Below are 20,915 nucleotides of genomic sequence, written 5' to 3'. Positions count from 1 at the left end.
TGTAAAGCTTTGTTACATTTGTACTGTAACTAAAGGCAATATTTAAGGGGTCATTCTGCCTCTTTCAAAATTTTATTTTCAAAGACAATTTTTCACAATTCCCTTGAAATTTTTAATGCCCAAATCCAAAAGCTTCCCTCAAACTATTAACACACTTGATGTCCCTTTACAATCAAAAACCCGAAAATGATAATTGAGCCGATATATTTCCAATGAATTTGTTTCAAGTATTTGGGAAGCATCCTTTACCATTGGAATGTGGACATTTTGAATTAAAATACAATTTTTCAAATGCTTTGGTGATAATAAATTTGTGTTATTGACAAGTTCTTCTATTTTAATTGATATGTGAAGATATTAGAGTCTGGCATTAATCTCTACAACAGTAAAAGAGAAAACTTTTTCATCTTTATTTCTAAATGTATACAATATCAGTCACACCAGTAAATTCAGTGTACATTTGTCAATTTAGTAGCAATGGATTTCCTGAGAAGTAGAATATATGCCTCTTTCAACTTATAAAACTAATATGAAAACAAATGGAGAAAAATGCAAAATAATACACTAAAAAAAAAACTAAATATATAAATTAATATAACTAAACTAAATTAAACACAAAAAAATTGGTACCAAAAAGAAAACAAGGTGGGATGGGTCATAAATGAAAAAAAATGTGGCAGAGAAAATTCTGGAAATGCAACACGGAAGAACCTGACTGGTTACCATGGTCACACACAGACCTACCTGCCAAGATGGCGGGAGTAACAGCAGGCGAAAGGGCATTACCTGAATTTGACAACCAGTGATATCAGATAGGTATCACCCCCTTTTTTTTATACTTTTCTTTTTTTATTAATTTCATCATTGCAGTTTAAAGTATTAATCATATCTCTTTTAATAATTTTTGTTTAATCCTCTTTTTCAGGATTGACCAAGTGAAAAGTATTTCACTTCTATAAGCAATAATGTACATAAAAAAGTACTCATATAACATACAAAAAATTAATACAAGTGATTTTTAATTACAAAATTCTCTGTGTCTTTGACATTTGCAAATAATATGTTGCTGAGTTTGGCGTGAAATGTTTTGAGCATAAACTGTTCGTATTGTGCAATAGATATTCCCTCATTCCAAATATCCAATGAAAATAATTGATTAATGAGGAACTAAATTTCTACTGGTAAATTTTAACCAATGCAGGAACACATTTGATGCAAACTAAAATAGATTATATTAGTCTTTATTCCCTCTATGCAATATTAGAAAAAATAAAAGTTCATAAAAAAAGGATATATATTTTCATTAAATGTGAATTAATGCATGAAGTAAAAAAAACGTTAATTTGCTTCTACAAAAAGAACCCAGAAAAGCAGCCACTTCTCCTCCTGAAGGAAAGAAGACTTGATTATTTTTATCAAAATTTGTTAATAATTTTAAGAGAAAAAAAAAATAGAGAAAAAATATTTAAAACCCAAATTCAATGGTATAGATAAAAGGTGCGGCGTGTACACAAAGAACTACACAGAACGTCTACTGTACACGTGAGCTTGTACGCATGTATCACACAACACACAAGGCCCGCACAGCCACGGATTGAAGCTACAGTTTCCATGTGTGACACTTACCTTTGTTTACTATATACAAAAGCAAGCAAAAACAGAGATGTACAAAGTTATCATGCCAGTATTAGTACAGTCCAAAGTAAAAAAAACCAAAAATCACACAGTGAACACGCATTCACATATATTTTCGCCTAACCTTTTTTTGGGCAGTTCCTTTATGCACACATTTTTTTTATGTATTGATAATCTTCTTTTGAATCAGAATTTTGTACATATTTGGGGATCATTTGGAAAAGTTAATAAAAAGTTTAAACGAAATTTTGAAACCAATAAAATAAGTGGTTTTTTTGGAGGGGGTGATATTTGTGTGTTGTAGAATACACAGATTTCACACAGTACAACAATAAAGTTGTTTAGATTCAAATGAAGCCTCTTTAATATATCGATTTCAAACCATCTAAAGCAGTTTAGTCTAATGAACCACCTTTAAAGGCTTTTTGCGATAACCTTAAGCTTTTTGTCATGAAAGTCACAGCTTATCTATTTTTAATACAAAGATTTTTTTTCTACTTTCTTTAAACAAATTTTGATTTAATATCTTTATCTTACGATGTAGAAAAAAAATTCATTAAACTTGATAGAAACGTAAACTGTTTCCAAAGTGTGTTTTGCAGTGATGAAGACCTCAGAATTTCACTTCTCTTAGTCTTTTTAAAAGTTGCAAAATCCAGAAAAAGTACAAAGGGGGGCGATTGCAAATACAATATTTAGAAAAAAACATTTTTTAAACAACCAACAATGCAGGATTAGAAATATTCAATAAAAAAGTAATGAGAGGAAAATTTTTCTGGGTTAAAAAGAAGATAGGCAAAAAATAATAAAAAAGATACTTAAAAATTAAGAAATAAAATTTTTTATACATGTATAAGTGTTGAAGGGAGGCAAAACACGACTTGTCAGGGTTAATGAAAAATGAAATCATTAAAAAAGGCCAAAAATAGAACATTGTAAATTGACACTCGTACAAAAAAACTGGTCACTGACGATATAGATACGAAATTCTCCAACTTACTTGAAAAATTTCTCGTAGCCAACATGGTGGTAAGAATGGCTCCCTGAAAAAAATTGAAAACATCTTCAATGGGAGGTGACTGTGTTAAACAATCTTGAATGTATGCTTGTTCATTAAAACTTGTAATCAATTCAGTTTTAGATCTGGTAGTGTAACCGAGGTAGTTAATTTGTTGTAAAGTCTTCAAAAACTCAAATGTTATTAGCTCAATGGGTGTTTATTACAGGTATCTGATTTGCTGAGCTTCTTTGCAGTTTTAACCTTAATTTGTGCCTGCACCCATTTTTAGCAGGATGGACAAATAATATGCACATAAAAAGCTTTGTTTAAGGAAACAATAAACAACAGTAAATGCATCTTCCCTAGTCAAGGGGTTGGAACACTGATACAGTATGTCATGTACTTCAAAAAAATTATATAACATTTGCCCTCTTTATTCATTTATGCTTCATAGAACATATTAATCATAAAATATTACAATCTGGTATCATTTCAAAACATGGATGTTGTTGCTGAAGTGTCTTAGACATGATGAGAATCAATAAAAGGGATGTATCAGTTACAAATAAAACACATTTTTAAAACATGTGTTGAAGAAAGGAAAGATATCATAAATAAACTGGAGATAAGATATAAGGCATCTCTTTTGATCATCTCTCAAATCTTCCACAAGGAAAGATTTAAAGTTTTCTAACAAGTCTTTCTGATCTAAAACATTTAATGACATGTCTACATGTTGGTATGTATCTGTTACACACACACACACAAACACACACACACACACACACAAACCATACAGAGAGAGAGAGAGAGAGAGAGAGAGAGAGAGAGAAATTCTTCACTAGGAACAGACCTTGAGCTTTCTGCGAGCATTGAACTTCTTGAGGCAGTCCACAGTCTCCTGGCGGTGTACGACAGATGCTACTCTTTCACGTTGCTGAAAGAAGAAATGTCATTAACTATTACACCTGAAAACTCGTTAATATCTAGTGAATTGAAAGATAAAAATACCGTACTTCCTTTTAATCAAATACCAATCCTTATCTTTTTCGATGATAAAAAAAAACTACATTGATATATGGTTACTAGTATATGTTAACATCACACTATTTTTTTTTTTTCCTGTCTAATAAAAATTTAATACAAAGATTGTAAAAAGCCAATTCAATTCAATTGGAATTTTCCAAAGAGGATTATATATTGCCTGTTACCTAGTAACAGTATCTTGCTACCAAAAACCTATAAGTCTATACGTGAGTAGTACAATGTACATTATTTTACCTAACTTAAAGGACTAAATGCTGAATTGTTTCAAAAGAAGTTGTCTTTCTTGAAAGGAGGCAATGGATACCACTGATTCAATTCTTTTAATACCTTAGATAAATTATTTATTTAATCTGTACTTTCATTTCAAGCAAACGTATAAATGTGGATACATGTAAATATGTATCACTCAATTTTTAGTATCTTTAAGTCCACCCCTTTCATTTTTAAGAAAAATACTTTAAAATTGAAAAGATTCACTGAAACTTGGTAAATATTTCAAATTTTTGACAATGAAAGAAATACATTTTTTAATGAAATTTGAGGTATATACACCATTCAATCAGTGCAATACAAACTGCAGGGAATTCTTTAATTTTACTTCTCTGATCAAAATTAGAGGCAATCACAATGCTCTATTTTTCTTACATTATATTCAGCAAATTTTAGTGCATATAAGTCAACAAAAAACTGATTGATCTACATCTAAAGATAAATTTTACCTTACCCAATAAATAAATTTTCCTAGTTTTTTTCTTTTTTTTTTATTTTGCCACACGTTATCATATTTCTTTACAATTCCAAGTAAAAAAAATCAATCACTGTATGTATATAACTTATACACTTCTCTACTGCTCTGAACATGATTAAAAAATAAAGTCTGCGGAGATAGGTAAAACTGTGAATTTCATATATCAAAAAAGAAACTATAGGTGGGGTTCTGGGTGCCTGTACTTACACAGATCCAGGGATGTTTGAGAGCCTCCGTGGCAGTGATACGTTTAGCAGGGTTCACAGTTAACATACTGTTGATAAGATTCTTGGCCTCAGGGGTCACTGTGTCCCATTCTGGGGAAGGGTACTGAAAACAAAATAATAAAAAACACATCTTATGCATCTATACATACATTTTACTTATGACAGACGTAACACTGAGAAGAGAAGTTCAACTGTTGAAAGGTATTATCTTTTGTGCCAGTTTTCAGGACACTAATATTTCTCATTCTTTCTCTCTTACATGCATTCTAATTAAGTCAAATTCATATTTTGATGATGATGATTCAAAAAGGTAACTGGTTTTTAAGATCTTGACTATGAATATAGACCATTTATCTAAGACAAAATTCATCCTTCTCTACTAACAAAATTTGAGATCCTGTGAAATTCTGATAACTATAAGCAGTCCCAACTGTGCAAAGTTGTTTTAAAATAAATCAAGCTGTAACTATTATTTGTATATTAATATACTTAAAAGGTTTACCAAAAAAATGTCCTAAATAGAGTAAAATAAGTGAAAGTTTCAATGGAGAATTCTGGCAAAATTTCCAAGCTTGTACATTTGATTGACCTTAATTACCGGTAATTAATTCATACCTTTTAATCAATTTATTACAGCTAAAAGAATAACATTGGTTATTCAATGATTATTTTACTTACATCATATGCCCCGGCTTTGATTTGGGCATATAAACGAGGTTGATCTTCATCCCAGAAGGGGGGATAACCCACCAGTAAAATGTATAATATTACCCCTGAAAAAAAAAACAATCAATGCAATTGAAATGTGTTATAAAGCATTTTCTCTAAAATTTGGCCAATACCCTTTAAAATTTATTTGCTCTTAAGCTTCTTTCCTTTAGGGAGATAAGAAATTTTTTAATGTACTTCAAAAATGTACATTTTAACAGGTAAAAAATGTACCTGGCATACGCTAAGACAAGTAAACATAATGTATATATTTTCACGAAATTTCTTTATTGTGCTAAACTCTGTTCGACAGTTTTTTCTGCAGTAAGTGGCGAACATTTGAAATTATTTTCCTACATGGGTACATTTTATTACATTTGTTAGCAATTTTTAAAAAATTAACAAAAATAACACCTATCTGGCTAAATAAGGGTCACGAGTCATAATATACATCTTTTCAAGCAATCCAAATTTCATAATAATGAAGATAAATGAAAAATTCTACATACTGTAAACGTATTATATTTGGCTGTGTATTCTATTTAGCATTTTTGGCCGAATGCGGCCTTGGAGGCTTAATCAATTACATTGCTAAAGGCCATGCATACATGTATGAGAAAAGAAACATTCAGGAATATGCTAATTCAAATCTACACCAACTCATTGAAAAACTATCTTTCGCAAAATATAGTAGACGCCAAATATAATGCATTAACAATATTTTGGGAAAATCCCTTAAGACAACCTTAAGACAGCCTTTAGTGCTAGCTGGCGGACATCTATACATACCACATGCCCATATATCCACTGGCTTCCCATAGGGATCCTTCCTTATTACCTCTGGGGACAAATAGCCAGGTGTTCCAGCAAAACCTGCAAAACAAAAAACTCTCGTTTAAGTTTGAAATCAGAGAGATGAATTATGTATTACGCACACTTGATAATAATTTACAGTTATATTTCTCAGATTAAACCAATTACTGGTAAATATAAGCATGTCCTCAGAAGTTCATTTGTATTAAAATGGAATGTATACAAATGTTTTATTTTTTGTTTTGACTTTTAGAATTAAGACACTCCACTACATCAAGACTGTTTTCTTACATTGTTTGTATACGTATCAATCTATTTGAATGAATATCAGTGCATGGTTAAAATATCGGGCTTGTGAATTACAGATCATGAGTTTAATTTTGCCTGGGGCTTTTGTTCATAATTACTATATTAATTTTTTAAAATTCATGCTATTTCCCTTAAATACTTATAATGCATCATGCTTTTTATCATGATCAAGTAACTTTCTACTGATTTGAGAAACTTTTTTAAGGTGTGGTGAGCCCCCTTTAAATATAACACTGCTAATTAAGGTACAGACCCAGTAAATGCCTAAGTTTATACTGTAATTTTGGTGCTAAATTACATTAGATCCATTGTGATAATGATTATAAACATTCATACTCCCAACCCAGCCACCTTTTCTACCCTGCATGCAATGAAAAAGGTTAAACACTGAAAGCAAGAGCACCAAGTAGCCTTTTTGTGTCTAGACAAAATCTTCCCTACTTGGAATTCTTTAATCAAAGGGAAAAATCTCTCACAGCTACTGAATGATAGACTGTGGAAAATTCAGTGGGGAAACCAAACATGTCGATCAGTAAAACTGAATTTGATCCCGAATCGATCAATGACAGCCGCTGGTTAAAGTCGATATCACTGTACAACTTCTACGTCTGGTCTTGATGTGCAGTGGAGATATCAACCCCCCCCCCCAAAAAAAAATCCCTAACCAACTTAATCTGGTAAAACACAACTATAATGCAGACCAAAAGAAGCGGAGGCAAAAATGAGATGAAATAGATAATCGTCTGTCTATCGCCTCTTTCTTGTCAATTTCCTGTCTCCAAAACTAATCAATTTCCTATGTACTTGTACATTTCCTTTTTAATCGACAGTCAATAGGAAGTTGGTCAGAAAAGACTTGTAAGTTATAGGGCGAGTAAAGACTAAATTCTCTTAAATATCTCATAAAATGACAGACACACATTAATTACATCAACTGGATAACAGTATTGTCTGTTTTGTCTTCCGCTGTTCTTTTTGAAATCTTACATTATAAGAGTCAAACAGATAAGTGTGTTATAGACATGAAATCAACATTGCAAGTTCATTTTGAAAAATATTATTTTTAGAAGATACTCTGTTGCAATTTCCCTTGTTAGTTACATGACATGACAGCTTTTCACTTTGTATGTTGCAGAGTGTTGTAAAAGCAACATGTGTTGCCCATAATAGTAACATCTGTGTTATGGTTAATAAATGCAAAGTGAGACAGATGGACAAATATGGCATACAGGAGTAATCTATAGTTAAAGGATGAGCAAAGCTTTGCATTGACTTAAAGGATAAGCAAAGCTTTGCATTGACTTAAAGGATGAGCAAAGCTTTGCATTGAATTAAAGGATAAGCAAAGCTTTGCATTGAAATAAAGGATGAGCAAAGCTTTGCATTGCATTAAAGGATGAGCAAAGTTTTACATTGAATTAAAAGATGAGCAAAGCTTTGCATTGCATTAAAGGATGAGTAAAGTTTTGCATTGCATTAAAGGATGAGCAAAGCTTTGCATTGAATTAAAGGATGAGCAAATCTTTGCATTGAATTTAAGGATGAGCAAAGCTTTCCATTGAATTAAAGGATGAGCAAAGCTTTGCATTGAATCAAAGGATGAGCAAAACTTTGCATTGAATTAAAGGATGAGCAAAGCTTTGCATTGAATCAAAGGATGAGCAAAGCTTTGCATTGAATTAAAGGATGAGCAAGCTTTTCATTGAATTAAAGGATGAGTAAAGCTTTGCATTGAATTAAAGGATGAGCATAGTTTTGCATTGAATTAAAGGATGAGCAATTTTTGCATTGAGTTAAAGGATGAGCAAATCTTTGCATTGAATTTAAGGATGAGCAAAGCTTTACATTGAATTAAAGGATGAGCAAAGCTTTTCATTGAATCAAAGGATGAGCAAAACTTTGCATTGAATTAAAGGATGAGCAAAGCTTTGCATTGAATCAAAGGATGAGCAAAGCTTTGCATTGAATTAAAGGATGAGCAAGATTTTCATTGAATTAATGGATGAGCAAAGCTTTGCATTGAATTAAAGGATAAGCAAAGCTTTGCATTGAATTAATGGATGAGCAAAGCTTTGCATTGAATTAAAGGATGAGCAAAGCTTTGCATTGAATTAAAGGATGAGCAAAGCTTTGCATTGAATTAAAGGATGAGCAAAGCTTTGCATTGAATTAAAGGATAAGCAAAGCTTTGCATTGAATTAAAGGATGAGCAAAGTTTTGCATTGAAAAAAAGGATGAGCAAAGCTTTGCAAATTAAAGCAAAACTACATTTTCTTAAATCTTTTATCTTCTGACAATAAAATTAACTTTAAAATCTCAACACTACTGATGAACCTATCCTATCTTGGTCAACCATTTTGTTGTTTTGTGGGTTTTTAATGCCCATGAATTATGAAATTGCCTTAAACTATGGACTAGCATATCTTGGTCTAATATACAGACATTTAAACTCCATTTTCCCCTTTTTTTAATAATAAAAGAATTGACATTGTCTTTCATCATCTTCAAAGGGTAATCAAGTAGACAAGCAAGCCACAGAAAGGCTTTTAAGATGGATTTACTTTGTTCATACGGTAGATACTATTTAGCGAATAAAATCAAGGTTTGGTTTACATGGATAGGGGATCAATAGTGGCTTTTTGTAACTATATGGATATGTGTGTATATGTATAATTTTCAATAGTGCAAGAGATAAAGATACAGGTATGAAAACAAAAATTATAGGAAATTTAAAAATGCAAAATTCAGTTATTCTGCAGAGAGAGTTTAACTGTCTCCATAAGTAAAAGGGTTATTTGATCGTATATGCATGTAAATGGAATTCCATGTATTGTACATGTAATGAGAAATCTGCCATAATATACTACTTTAGAAATGAGTTTTTGTTAAAAAGCTGCTTGTTTCAGCAGATGTAAAGCCAAGTCTTGCAACAAATTTCACAAATTTGTTCAAGCTGCTTAAAAGGACAAATACATTATTTAATTTAAATTGGGTTGTGTCTACACAGTTGTAATTGAGATGCTGGATGTAGTTGTAACTTACCAAACCATGCCTGCTGATCTCCTTGGACTTCTATTGCTAAACCAAAATCAGCAAGCTTTACGGCGGCCCCCTTTACCTTACTTGCTAGCAGTAAATTTTCTGGCTGTAAAAGAGACATCAAAATATCACAAAATCAGAAACGCATCCAACAAAATCAATGTTTTTTTATAGCGAGTAGATGATCATCAAAGTTACGGATTTATTGTTGTTGTTGGGATATTTCTTTCTCACAAGATAAGAGAGAAGAATCCAAGCTTCCATTGATATCACATCTATACATTGATCTTTACAGCATACTTTATTTTCATTAATATGCATAGAACACAAATTTTTGCATATTTTGTTGTTACATATTAAGATGGTCCATAAAGTTAGAGGATGAATGAAGAAAGAAACATGACAGAATCTAAAGGCTAGCTATATTTTACAAGAAATTTTGCATCGATCCTTAAACTAAGAATGTTACAAAATACACAAAAATTTATGCCTGCCAATATTTATGAAACCACAATTCAGAAACAATACGCTAAGTTGAATAAAATAAATCATGGCATCCAAGCAAGATCCTTTAATTGTATATACCGGGGTATATAAATATAGTCTCAGTGGCTTGAATTTATTTAAAAGCATGATTTTTTTTTAGATAGACGACGTATTACAAGAGCCAAGTATTGCACTTAAGCTTGAACTGATCATGTAATTTTTATTTGCAAGCTTAAATTTTTTTTTTAGTTATTATATGTAAAAATAAAGGAGGATTTAGAGCTAGTAAAATCACTATGAATTTTCTACATAGAACTTTTAATCAAGTACCTAATCAGAACCATGATTTGATTCAAGAGATCAAGAACTTTGAGAGATCTAAGTTCAGCCTATCGAGTGTCACATTCTATTCAACTTTATTAACTTGCAGACCCATCTACTTCCACTCTATCAGTGACATATTGAAAACACAGGTACAAGCATGCATAGGTCTACAATTCGTTGATATTAGTCAAGATATGTGATGAGCGTTCGTACTTTTGGCAGTTTTGTTGGACTCGATCAATAAATTCACAAGAACCAGACCTTGTTCATATTATTTGACACCACTCAACATGCGTTTTAAGAGGCTTTGGGTTGACAGAAATGCCAAGCAGGCTGAATTCTGTGCCATATAACAATAATGACTGTCTCAATATGAAAACCCAAATCATCAAATTTTACATCTTAGCCTATGTTTCATATTTTGTACATGCAGCTCTAGTACAGTCATATATTGCCATAATCAAAATGAGTTAAAAGTATTAATTCATCAAATTTTATAACTGAGCTAGTTTCATATTCTCTGGTCTATTTAAATGTAAATTCTCTAGTACCTACATATATGAAAATTGCTATCATCAAAATGCGATAAAATTAACATTTTTAAATTACTTTCTTTAATACCGTATAACTGGGTTTTTTTTTAGGAAAATGTGTAGCATTTCTATTTTGCGTCAGTCTTTCTTTGCAATTTAAAAAGAGATTGTTGAAAAGCAAAAATTAGATCATCGCTAAATTACCAGATGTAGGGTATAATGTATCAGGTGTAAGAGGAATGCCTGTATCAACTTAAAAGCCTTCAAAAATTTCAAATCTTTAATATTAAGATGTTTTTGTACCAATCAAGTGTAGATCTGCATCATTTAATGCTGACCAATCCATATCATTATCTACCTTGAAAATAATTAATAAAATAATTAATTAATTCATCTTAATGGTTAACTGATAAGATCAAACATCAAAAAACATTCATAATTGCCTTCTATCCTTTTCAATTAATTTCAAGATCAGTTTTCTTTGTAAAAATGACTTGCATCATTTTTTGAAATATTTTTTATTTACATTGGAACTATTTCTTTCAGTATAGACTTGAGAGAGCCTATTTACATTGTATGTGCTGAATAAATACATATAGGCGGAGAAGAATTTTATTTCCACTGAACTACAGCAAGTCTCCCTTTCCTATTTTCCTTTTTACTTTTTTGTTCAGTTATTGATTCATATTAATTATCATACGGGTCAGACCAAGTCCTTCTATTTTGCCTTCTTGTTAGGTGAAAGAAAGAAAGAAAGAAAGAAAGAAAGAAAGAAAGAAAGAAGGAAAGAAGGAAAGAAAGAAAGAAAGCTTTTCAACATGCATCCATGTACGATTTTGTCATGGTCCAGGTTGAAAAGTAAAATGCTGAATTTGACTTTCTCATAAAATTATCAAACTGCTAAAATATGTGTATGTGATCTACTTCATGTGTAATACTTTACATAACAACATGTATGCAAAAAGATTTTGTACATGACGTATAACAATTTCCCAAAATAAATCAATTCATTTCATGTTTATGAGTAAAAAAAAAAAGTCCATAGGCCCCTCCATACTTAAGTGTTTTAACAACAGATTGCAGAAGATCTATATGCATAAATGTACTTTCCAACTTTTTAAATAAAAACTTTGATATATTTTGAGATTTTTCTGAGGAAAAATCATTGATATAATAAAGTTCTCATAGTAATGTCTCCACCAAAAAATTACAGCACAGGCTAATATTAGATAATATGATGAAGCAAACTAAAACACTTGAAAAATGTAAGTACATGTACCATATCTTGAATGGTAACGGTACTACAAGATTGAATCAAAATGAGCGTAAAAATAATAAATATTATCGCGCCCTTCCTCCAACAGCGTACAACAAATCATCCAGCTGTTGCATAACCAGAAATCTTCTATTAAACCAAATTGCACAGATTGGTCCTAAGCTCACGATCTTTTGTTAATATCAATCTGTATCATCTAGATGTTCCTCCTCCCATAACCCAATGAATTTTCTGTTTTACTGTCAGACATGTCCGGTATGGATGGCAGATTTATTGTTTGAAATATCCATAAATGCAATCCATGCTTGTATCAAATTTTTGTGAATACAATTGTTAAGAATTTACAGCCTAGTGCAATAATTAAAGCAGTAATTCCCCCAAGTGACTCTGCATATGAATCCGATATTTTGTCCAATCCTGTGTCCGGATCAGACAGACGTTGAAGAGAAGAAAATTCCCCATAATTGCATTTGAAAGAAGATTTATTTAAGCATAATGACATTAATTTGCATGGGGTAAAAAACGTCATGTCTCCGAAAATCAACAAGCTGAGTTTCTTGGAAGATCAAAGTCAACCTTAACAAATGACATTACCTTACCATTTGAAGAAAGGAGAAAAGTCTGTCTTTTCTTTCCCTAATAAAAACTGATAAAATCTACTCAGATAACTTTGGTACCCCCTTCCTTTTACAATTGTCAAGAATGATAAATTTGGAATCTCACTGAAGTCTTGCAGAAAACTCTTCATGTAAAACTTGCCAGGATGCTATGCAATAATTTCTCAGTTAATAAGAAACCTGCTTGGATGCTGTGAAGTAATTGTTATGTCAATAAAACTATTTGCATCATAATAAATTTGGGGGAAAATACTCCCCCGCCCTGGTAGCATTGCTCATTACCTTTAAATCTCTGTGAACTATTCCATGGACGTGACAGTAATTTACACTTTCTAAAATTTGCTGCATACAATGGCTGGAATGAAAAAAAAAGAGAGAATGAGATAATTTAATTTCAGTCAGTTCTATTTTACAGCTAATTTCCCAAAATGTCTGATTTCTTGAAATTACACAATATTCTGTTAAATTAAACCTTAAAATGAAACTTTAATAGTATTATAATGATTCTCAAGATATCAAGTTTACTCCCCCACAACTGCATCTCTCTCTCTCTCTCTCTCTCTCTCTCTCTCTCTTTCTCTCTCTCTCTCTCCTATAAGTTAAACAGTGCATTTCAACCCAATACTAATGCTTTTTGAACAGGGAAGCAGAAAAAGTAGATTAAATCTCTTTTAACACCGACAACATTGACAACATGAGAAAAAGTGAATAACTTATATTCAATCTCATAAAGGAGATGCGGAAGGAGGATGGGAGATGATCCACAACCCTGGGAGATTGTCAGACTGTTGAATTGTTACAGATCACCAAGTCCAACAATAGCCAGACTCGTTAGCACTAAACGGGGAAATTCCCTCGATAATTTGGCTGTTAAGGATATTCTAAAGCGAGGCCCTTCATGGAATCCTATATGTATATATATACAGTCCGGTCTTGTTATAAGGATATTTGCATATATTAGAAATATCTCAAAGGAATTAATTACACGTTCACAGTAGAGATGCATGGTAATAAGTGATACAGATATCTTATGTTTCAAGTTTTTCAGAATTTGCAAACAATTATCTTTTTGTAATTATTATCTGCAACAAATTCTGAAAATACAAAGAGAAAACTCCCATCCAAATGACATGTATAATACATTTGAAAATTTGCACAAAATTGACCATGTTACAATTCCTCTTCCTATGTCCATCATCTGCCCTAGCTTCCCTATTATCATTGCAATACCCCTTCACTAGCTACATTTTGATTGTTAATTTCTCCATTAGGGTTTTTCAAATTTTGCTTTTGTGTAAGTTGGCACAAGGGTCAAAACCGTCATATCTCTTCAGTAGCACAAATCGCATACCTGCGCATACAGGGTTATTTTCGCTACGTGTAATTTTTGCCGTTCTACATTAGCAAACAGTTTTGCCCCATCTAGAATTTGCCTAGAGATAGTTTTAGACATCTGAATTTCACCCAGTTTTTAATTAGCCTGCTGACAACGAGGGCAAAAGGGGCAAAAGTAAAACAGGGGTGAATATTTCTGTGTATACAGTATACGTGACTGAAGAGATCTGTATTTTAATCAGAGATTGCATATCAGTATGAGGATGTACGTGTTCTATACTGTAAATCTTTCATTGGTCGTCTCTACTCACCTGGCATCTGCTTCACTGTAGAATTCCCTTGCGACAATGTCTTCAAATAATTCCCCCCCTGTAACCCTGAAACAAAAAAAAAAACACTATCAGTTGTTAACTAATAAATCACATCAATGCCCTTAATCTCATGGCATTGAATGGATATTCAAATTTATTATTCATTCAATAATTCATTATTCAAACACTGGCTCTTCGCGGGATACAGTCGATCCTGGCATTACGCAGAAAAAATCAGCCATAAAACCTTCAAACAACCATGAAAACGAAGCAAGCCGCACAGTATATGGCCAAAAAATTGAAGGGAAGAGGGGCACATCAAAACCAAAACTGGAGGAAAATGTCTGCCATCTAAGCACAAAATGCTATGATAATGTCACGTTCAAGTGTCTCAATAAAGCTCTGAACTGCAATGAATTTATAACCGAAGGTTTGAGACATTTCAGGTGATATTTACACTTTCATTTATAACTGTAGAATACTTTTAAATAAAAGCTTTTTATCTCAATTTTTTTATTAGCTCCTTGACCTGATACACTGTGCAGTAATCCTACCCCTTGTAACCCGTTTCCAATTTAGAACCATTGTTACACTGCAGAGATTTGTATCTATGTAATAGTTTCAAACTTAAACTAAAATTAATTAGCCTTCTCTCTGAAAACATTTCTGTGTTGTCACCCGGCACTTAAAGGATCAAAGACCTTTTAAACCTAGGTAAAAAAAAACATCATGACATACTAGCCTGTCAGGTTTACAAACAGATCGTGACCTTACAATCTGGGGTCATGGAATGAGGTCAAGAAGTCAAACTGCATTATAAATAGAGGAATTCTAAATATGCTCACAAATCATATGCCAGGATCGATATTCAAAGTTAAACTAAAATATCTCACATGAAATTTAGATATTTCATATTCATGAAACTTTTATTTCTCTGACACTTACGTGTATTATGTAACACCCTGACCGTATTATATGTACAATGTACAATGTTTGCCTATACATATCTTAAAAGCCAACAAAATGCTTCTATTTTCTTCGAAATCTTTAAAACAGTGATGCATTTTAAATTTTATATCTCAAGAAATTTAAAGGTGCAAAAGTAAGGGATTTATGACTGACCCTTAAGAGCCAAACTCTGGCCCCAATTGCCAATAGGTTTATTTTTTCTGTTTAATAGTATTTTTGTATCTAAAATATATAAAGAAGTCTATATATATTGTACACCAACTTCCTTTTTTATAAATTGATAATTTAGCAATTTATAGTCATATGTTAAAAACACTTTGTGAATATATCCAGCTGTTAATCCAAATTGCCTCCATTTTACTGATAATGGACACAAATTACAGATGTATTCATGAAGTTATATCCATTTTTTCAATTAATTGCTTTAAAGTAAAATTAAGTTTTAAAGTAATGAATTTGAATTATTCCAGAATAGTATTTTTGAAAATAGTTTTCTAACTTTTAAAATAAAATGTGTACTTCTCTTGGGGATTGAGTTTGAGTGAACAATGACCATGCATGCAAGACTGATGACCAGACAAAGAAATACTGAAAACTACCAATTGTTGTATGAAAAACTTAGCACTGAAATCAAATTAAGTATTGCTTTCCTGTTATTATTCACCATAGATCTTGAAATTATTGATGGTCTGATTACCTTTGTCAAAATTAAAGTTGGGTCATGCTGAAATTTGAAATGGATCATATCCAATCCTTTTTTTTTGCCCAATTTTATCAAAATGTTGATTAAATTTTCCCCAAAATGGCTAATGAATCCCTAACTTTCGGTATCCATTTCAACTGTAGAAAAAAAAAAACTAACCCTCTCATATTCTACATTAATTTTAAATATATTCTGAATCCAATCTTTCTATAAGCTTTTTTCATTAATAACAAAACCAGCAAACAATGTGTTCCTTATTATTTTTTTTCCAAGTCACATTTTATGAAACATCCATCACACACCTTTGAAAAATGTGAACTATTAATAAACTGTGGGAGGAATTATTCATCCAGCAGTAATTTCTGTAATGAATCACTCGATATCACATAACAAATGTGAAGAAATGCGCCCAAATCTGTATTTATTTACAACAGACCTCACAACTTGTTTTCAAAGTGCAAAGAATTTCTAGACTACAAAAGCTTCTCACACCTACACAGTAAGCGACAGCTAGATATAGCAATATACATACAGAAGAATCACTCAACTCGAAGCACCGAGATCGACACAGGTGACTCTTGCGACAAAATTACCTTCCCCCACAAAAGCTTGTCCAGGCAGCAGTGTCACTACTGCGGGGGCGAAGGTATGATAATTCCGTAGCCTTATTCTTCTGTGCTCTTTAATGGATGGAGGTTAGCCTATACCATTAATTGTGTCAGGCCCACGGAATATGTATTCACTTATTTTGTTTTTTCCTTTGGATTTTTTTTTTCTTCTACCTACTGATATTGTGGGTGGTAATGGTGAATTGGTATGTAATGTGTCAGATGGCGCGATGGATAATGATGAAGAATGTCGTCCACATTTGCACCAGCCCCAGCTAATTTAAACAGGCCATAATTCTTTCAAGCAATTTTTTTTTAATTCCTGCAATCTGATTTGATTCGTACTTCTCTTATTGAAATACTGAAGCCGACTTTAATCCTGAAAAGCCTTGAATTCAATTCCCAATATCAGAAGGTACCATTGATGTGCAAGAATTCGAGATAATACCAATTGCTGGGGGTTTGCATATCAGTAGGCGATTTATATATGAAGCAATTTATTTTGTCGCTTTAATTTGAACACACCAATATTAAACTGCAACTCTGCACATCAAATCTTGTCTGGGCAGTGCATGCACCTTATTATTTGGCAAAACATCCCATGATTTATACAAGTAGCGATATTCTGCACAGTTTTAAAATAAACCAAAATTGATTTTTGTTTTTAGAGAGGTTACATGGTCAGCAAAGATACCAGTTGGCACACTTTTCTTCTCCTGCAGTGGCTAAAATCAATTGCGATATTATTCCTGTGCATTTGGGAAAATCAATTGATTGATTTCGTCTAGAATATCACACCAAAGATCAGAAATCTGATGCAGACACCAGGCATACTAACGTGTAGAGTGTGGGAAGTGTTCGTTTTCATTCAGGGGACTCTTAAAATAAACCACATTCTGTGATTTCTCTCAAATTGCAGATGACCAACATAAGCTGCTGCAATGCCATTGTAGTCATGGTTAGATCAAGATGGTGCAATCCAGATCATATGGCTTATAATTAAGAAGACATGAAAACCCTGAATGCGTGACACAAAAATAACTTGTGAAATGTACGTACATGACTATGGCTAGAAAAACTGCAGCAAGCAAAAATGCCTGTCATACCTCATAACACCAGACTTGCATGAAGTTAAACAATAGACCTTAATAGTCTTACTGGGGGAACATCGACTTGCAAAAAACAAAAGCTTACAACCCATAAATGAGTCTTTTCAAATCATTCCCAAAAATACAAAACAAAACCCTAACCCAATCTTACCACAAAGTTTTGAATCAAATACCATTCTTTCCTCGTTTTTCATTTTTTTTTTATTTCCTCATTTTGACTTGGTGTCTAATATCAGAAAGGCTCTTGACATAAAAGAGAGCAAGGTTTCGTATTCATTCAGTAAATTACCGCTAACTGCTTTGTATAGGTGCCACTAATCAATATGGCACAAGAACCTCGGAGCTCAATGCTTGGCAGGTTTCTTAAGTGTTGATACAAAGTACACACTAAATATATTCATTCCTCCAAATAAATTTCTGTATAACACCGCATTCAATATCCCCCAACACCTTGAAATATTGCTACCCCCCCCCCCCCCCCCCCCAAATCAGAATATAATTGTTAGCTAAATTATCAAATCTGGAACCAAATCAGAGCAATCAAAGTTACTAATTATGTCAATTAATGTGTATAAAGTGCATTCAATGCCATTCATAATTGCAGATTGACTTCAATGACACACTGTAATCCCAGTAATCCTAATCCCTTCCTTCACTGATAGGAGCATTGTCAAAGAGATCATCAACATTGATTTTTAATCAGTACAGACAACTGATTAATTACCGCATTTCTCATTAAGACTTGTAATCAATTTGATTTGCTTCAGGTACCATACCTTCGGTGCTATTCTACGCTAGACATTTACAACTATGCAATGAAATATACAGACAGTAAGAATCCTTGAACTATCAAAGAACGCATTTCTGACATTATAGTTGTCGTATTGAATTAAATACATGAATACTTCTCATAGCAACCGATCTGTGCCAATAAATAATCAAAAAGTTCTGCAAGATGAAGAGATCAAAAAAAAAAAATTCACAATACGGTAGATTTAATACAGCATCATCATATGATAAGAGAAAAAAATTTGGATAATTCTGTTCATATCTCATTATCATTTATGTAAGCCTATACATTAAATGTAAAGGAAAGAGAATAACAAGGTTTGCAAAGAGGAGTGGAGGGGTCAGAAAAATTATAAGACCCTAAAATGTGAAACCAAATTACGGAAATACGAGAAATCAGATATGGATTTCCTAATCCAGCTCAAAGATCAGACAGTCGCAGCATCGTTTTCTGTGTAGAGTGCTTGATGTTTTTTTCTGTGTTCTTCAGATAGACATTTTGTAATTAGCATTATCTGGTGAAGAAATCATACTACTGCCTCCAATTCCTGACTTAGTATGCATGGTAATTATTTTTTAAGTAAATTTCAAAAGAAGCCATCGAGCTACGAATAGTCTAGCATTCAATAAAGTCTATGCTATGATTGTATCTTATTGTTTGAGCAATTGATGGTTTTTTTTTTTTACCAGATATTTAGAAAATCATCACAGAAGCTTGTGGGGCTTTACACAGAATATATTTTTTCCAAAAATCATGTATGCAAAATGTTTCCTTAGCACTTATAAAAGGTCTAATGAGAAATAGATAAGTGCAATTTTTCACACCTTCATAGTAGAAGTACCTGAAAGGAAGTTAACTACAAAAAGAACTGAAGTCTATATTCATACTAGTAGCCTGATAATAGCGGCACTTTAAAACTATAATCTATACTAAATAAAGGTTTTACTTTGATTTCCTCACTTCCTTAATTAAATCCCCAACATTATCCCAACAATAATTTAAACAAACTTTTGTTCGCCACGACTTTATTTTGCAATTTACCGGAGAAAACAGGTTTGCAACGACTATTTTCATGACCATGCTTTACCCACACTCGTTTTGATATAGGAGGCTCTCCTGAATATTTCTCGCACGCAAATATAAGTTGGTTTACAGAACTCATGAATTTCACTCAATTGTTTCTCTCCCAAACTGACAATTGCCCTCTGAAATAACTAAACTGCCTCCATGAGCAAGTTTACAAATTTCACACCCAAAGCACAATTAACAAGCCCCTACTTTAACATCAAGATCTGTTTGGGAGTCCTTCTCCTTCTTTAATCAATACCCTTATACACAGTTGTACAGTGGTCTGATTGCATGTCTTAATTAGACTTTCTACAAATTTCTTTGATTCAGACTTCTGCTTGTCAAATCCAATTATATGAATGAAGGAGAGGGCTGCCATCCTCGCTGACTCCTTAATGGCTAAACAAACAGATTTCTGTCTTCTGTAGCTGTCATTATATGCTAGGTGCCATATATATTTCTAACAAAATGGGCCTCTCACTGACAAAATCAATTCTGGGGTCTGTGGCAGCAAAAAAAAAGGATAGAAGAAGAACCCTCCAACAAACCTTATATATGACAAAGAAGTTTTTCAAAATCATATTGAAGATACACAGTATGGCTCAAAGAAATTGTCATATCCCTTGTTAAAGGGTTGTGAAGATTTTTCCATTGCAAACACTCATCCACAAACACCTTTAGCTTCTCTTTTGAAAACTAGCCACTAAAATATAGTTAAAGAACCAATATGAATATGATTATGAACTGAAGATACATAATATAGGTTAAAGACCTTGTAAGATTTCTTTATTTGTTGCTAGGAAAATATTTCATTAGTAGAGCTTCTATTGAAAAGCCTTATGACCAAAACCATTTGAAAATGAACTGAAGAGACACAATATGGGTCAAAGACCTTCTAAGATTTCTTATTAGAAAATGGTGAAAAGATCTTTTCAATTTACACAAAATGAACAGTTCCTAGCAATCATTTCAATAGCATCCACTGGTCTGGCAATTTCCTGATTTTCTGGGGGTTTTTTGTTTACCTCTCTAAGATTTAGTGGTTATTTTTCTACACTTTATTTGCTCAAGAAATATTTGCCTGTATTACGAAATTGAAATGAGTGTGAAATTTGATATTCTGCACAAGAAAACCATAGCTTCTGCTTGTTTTTAGGCAGAATAAAAGATTTATTTTTTCTCTCTCAACATACCAATACCAGAAATACAATTGCTTTGAACTACGGTATATCTAAATTTAAGTGTCATAGCAAAACTAAG

The 20,915-nt window shown here is 32.4% G+C and overlaps 1 protein-coding gene across 12 annotated transcripts in view; it reads right to left on the bottom strand.

Annotated features, from left to right (window-relative positions):
• Positions 1-20,915, bottom strand: part of LOC105341112 (calcium/calmodulin-dependent protein kinase type II delta chain) — a 44,634-nt gene that overhangs the window by 12,007 nt on the left and 11,712 nt on the right. For 8 of the 12 annotated variants that reach the window (XM_034456880.2, XM_034456883.2, XM_034456886.2 and 5 more), the window contains exons 5-12: positions 14,409-14,474; positions 13,045-13,117; positions 9,530-9,632; positions 6,155-6,238; positions 5,336-5,430; positions 4,638-4,760; positions 3,489-3,572; positions 2,636-2,678 (exon numbers count right to left, since the gene is read on the bottom strand). In XM_034456880.2, coding sequence (XP_034312771.2) covers positions 2,636-2,678; positions 3,489-3,572; positions 4,638-4,760; positions 5,336-5,430; positions 6,155-6,238; positions 9,530-9,632; positions 13,045-13,117; positions 14,409-14,474 — 671 coding nt within the window. Of the gene's footprint in view, positions 1-744; positions 787-2,635; positions 2,679-3,488; positions 3,573-4,637; positions 4,761-5,335; positions 5,431-6,154; positions 6,239-9,529; positions 9,633-13,044; positions 13,118-14,408; positions 14,475-20,915 lie in introns of all 12 variants that reach the window. The other 4 variants (XM_066067599.1, XM_066067600.1, XM_066067601.1 and 1 more) reach the window with 1 other exon arrangement.

Source organism: Magallana gigas, chromosome 7, assembly GCF_963853765.1.
Source record: "Magallana gigas chromosome 7, xbMagGiga1.1, whole genome shotgun sequence".
NCBI lineage: Eukaryota > Metazoa > Mollusca > Bivalvia > Ostreida > Ostreidae > Magallana > Magallana gigas.
Note: the sequence above shows the minus strand (reverse complement) of the source record. Positions and strands in the feature narration are given on the sequence as shown.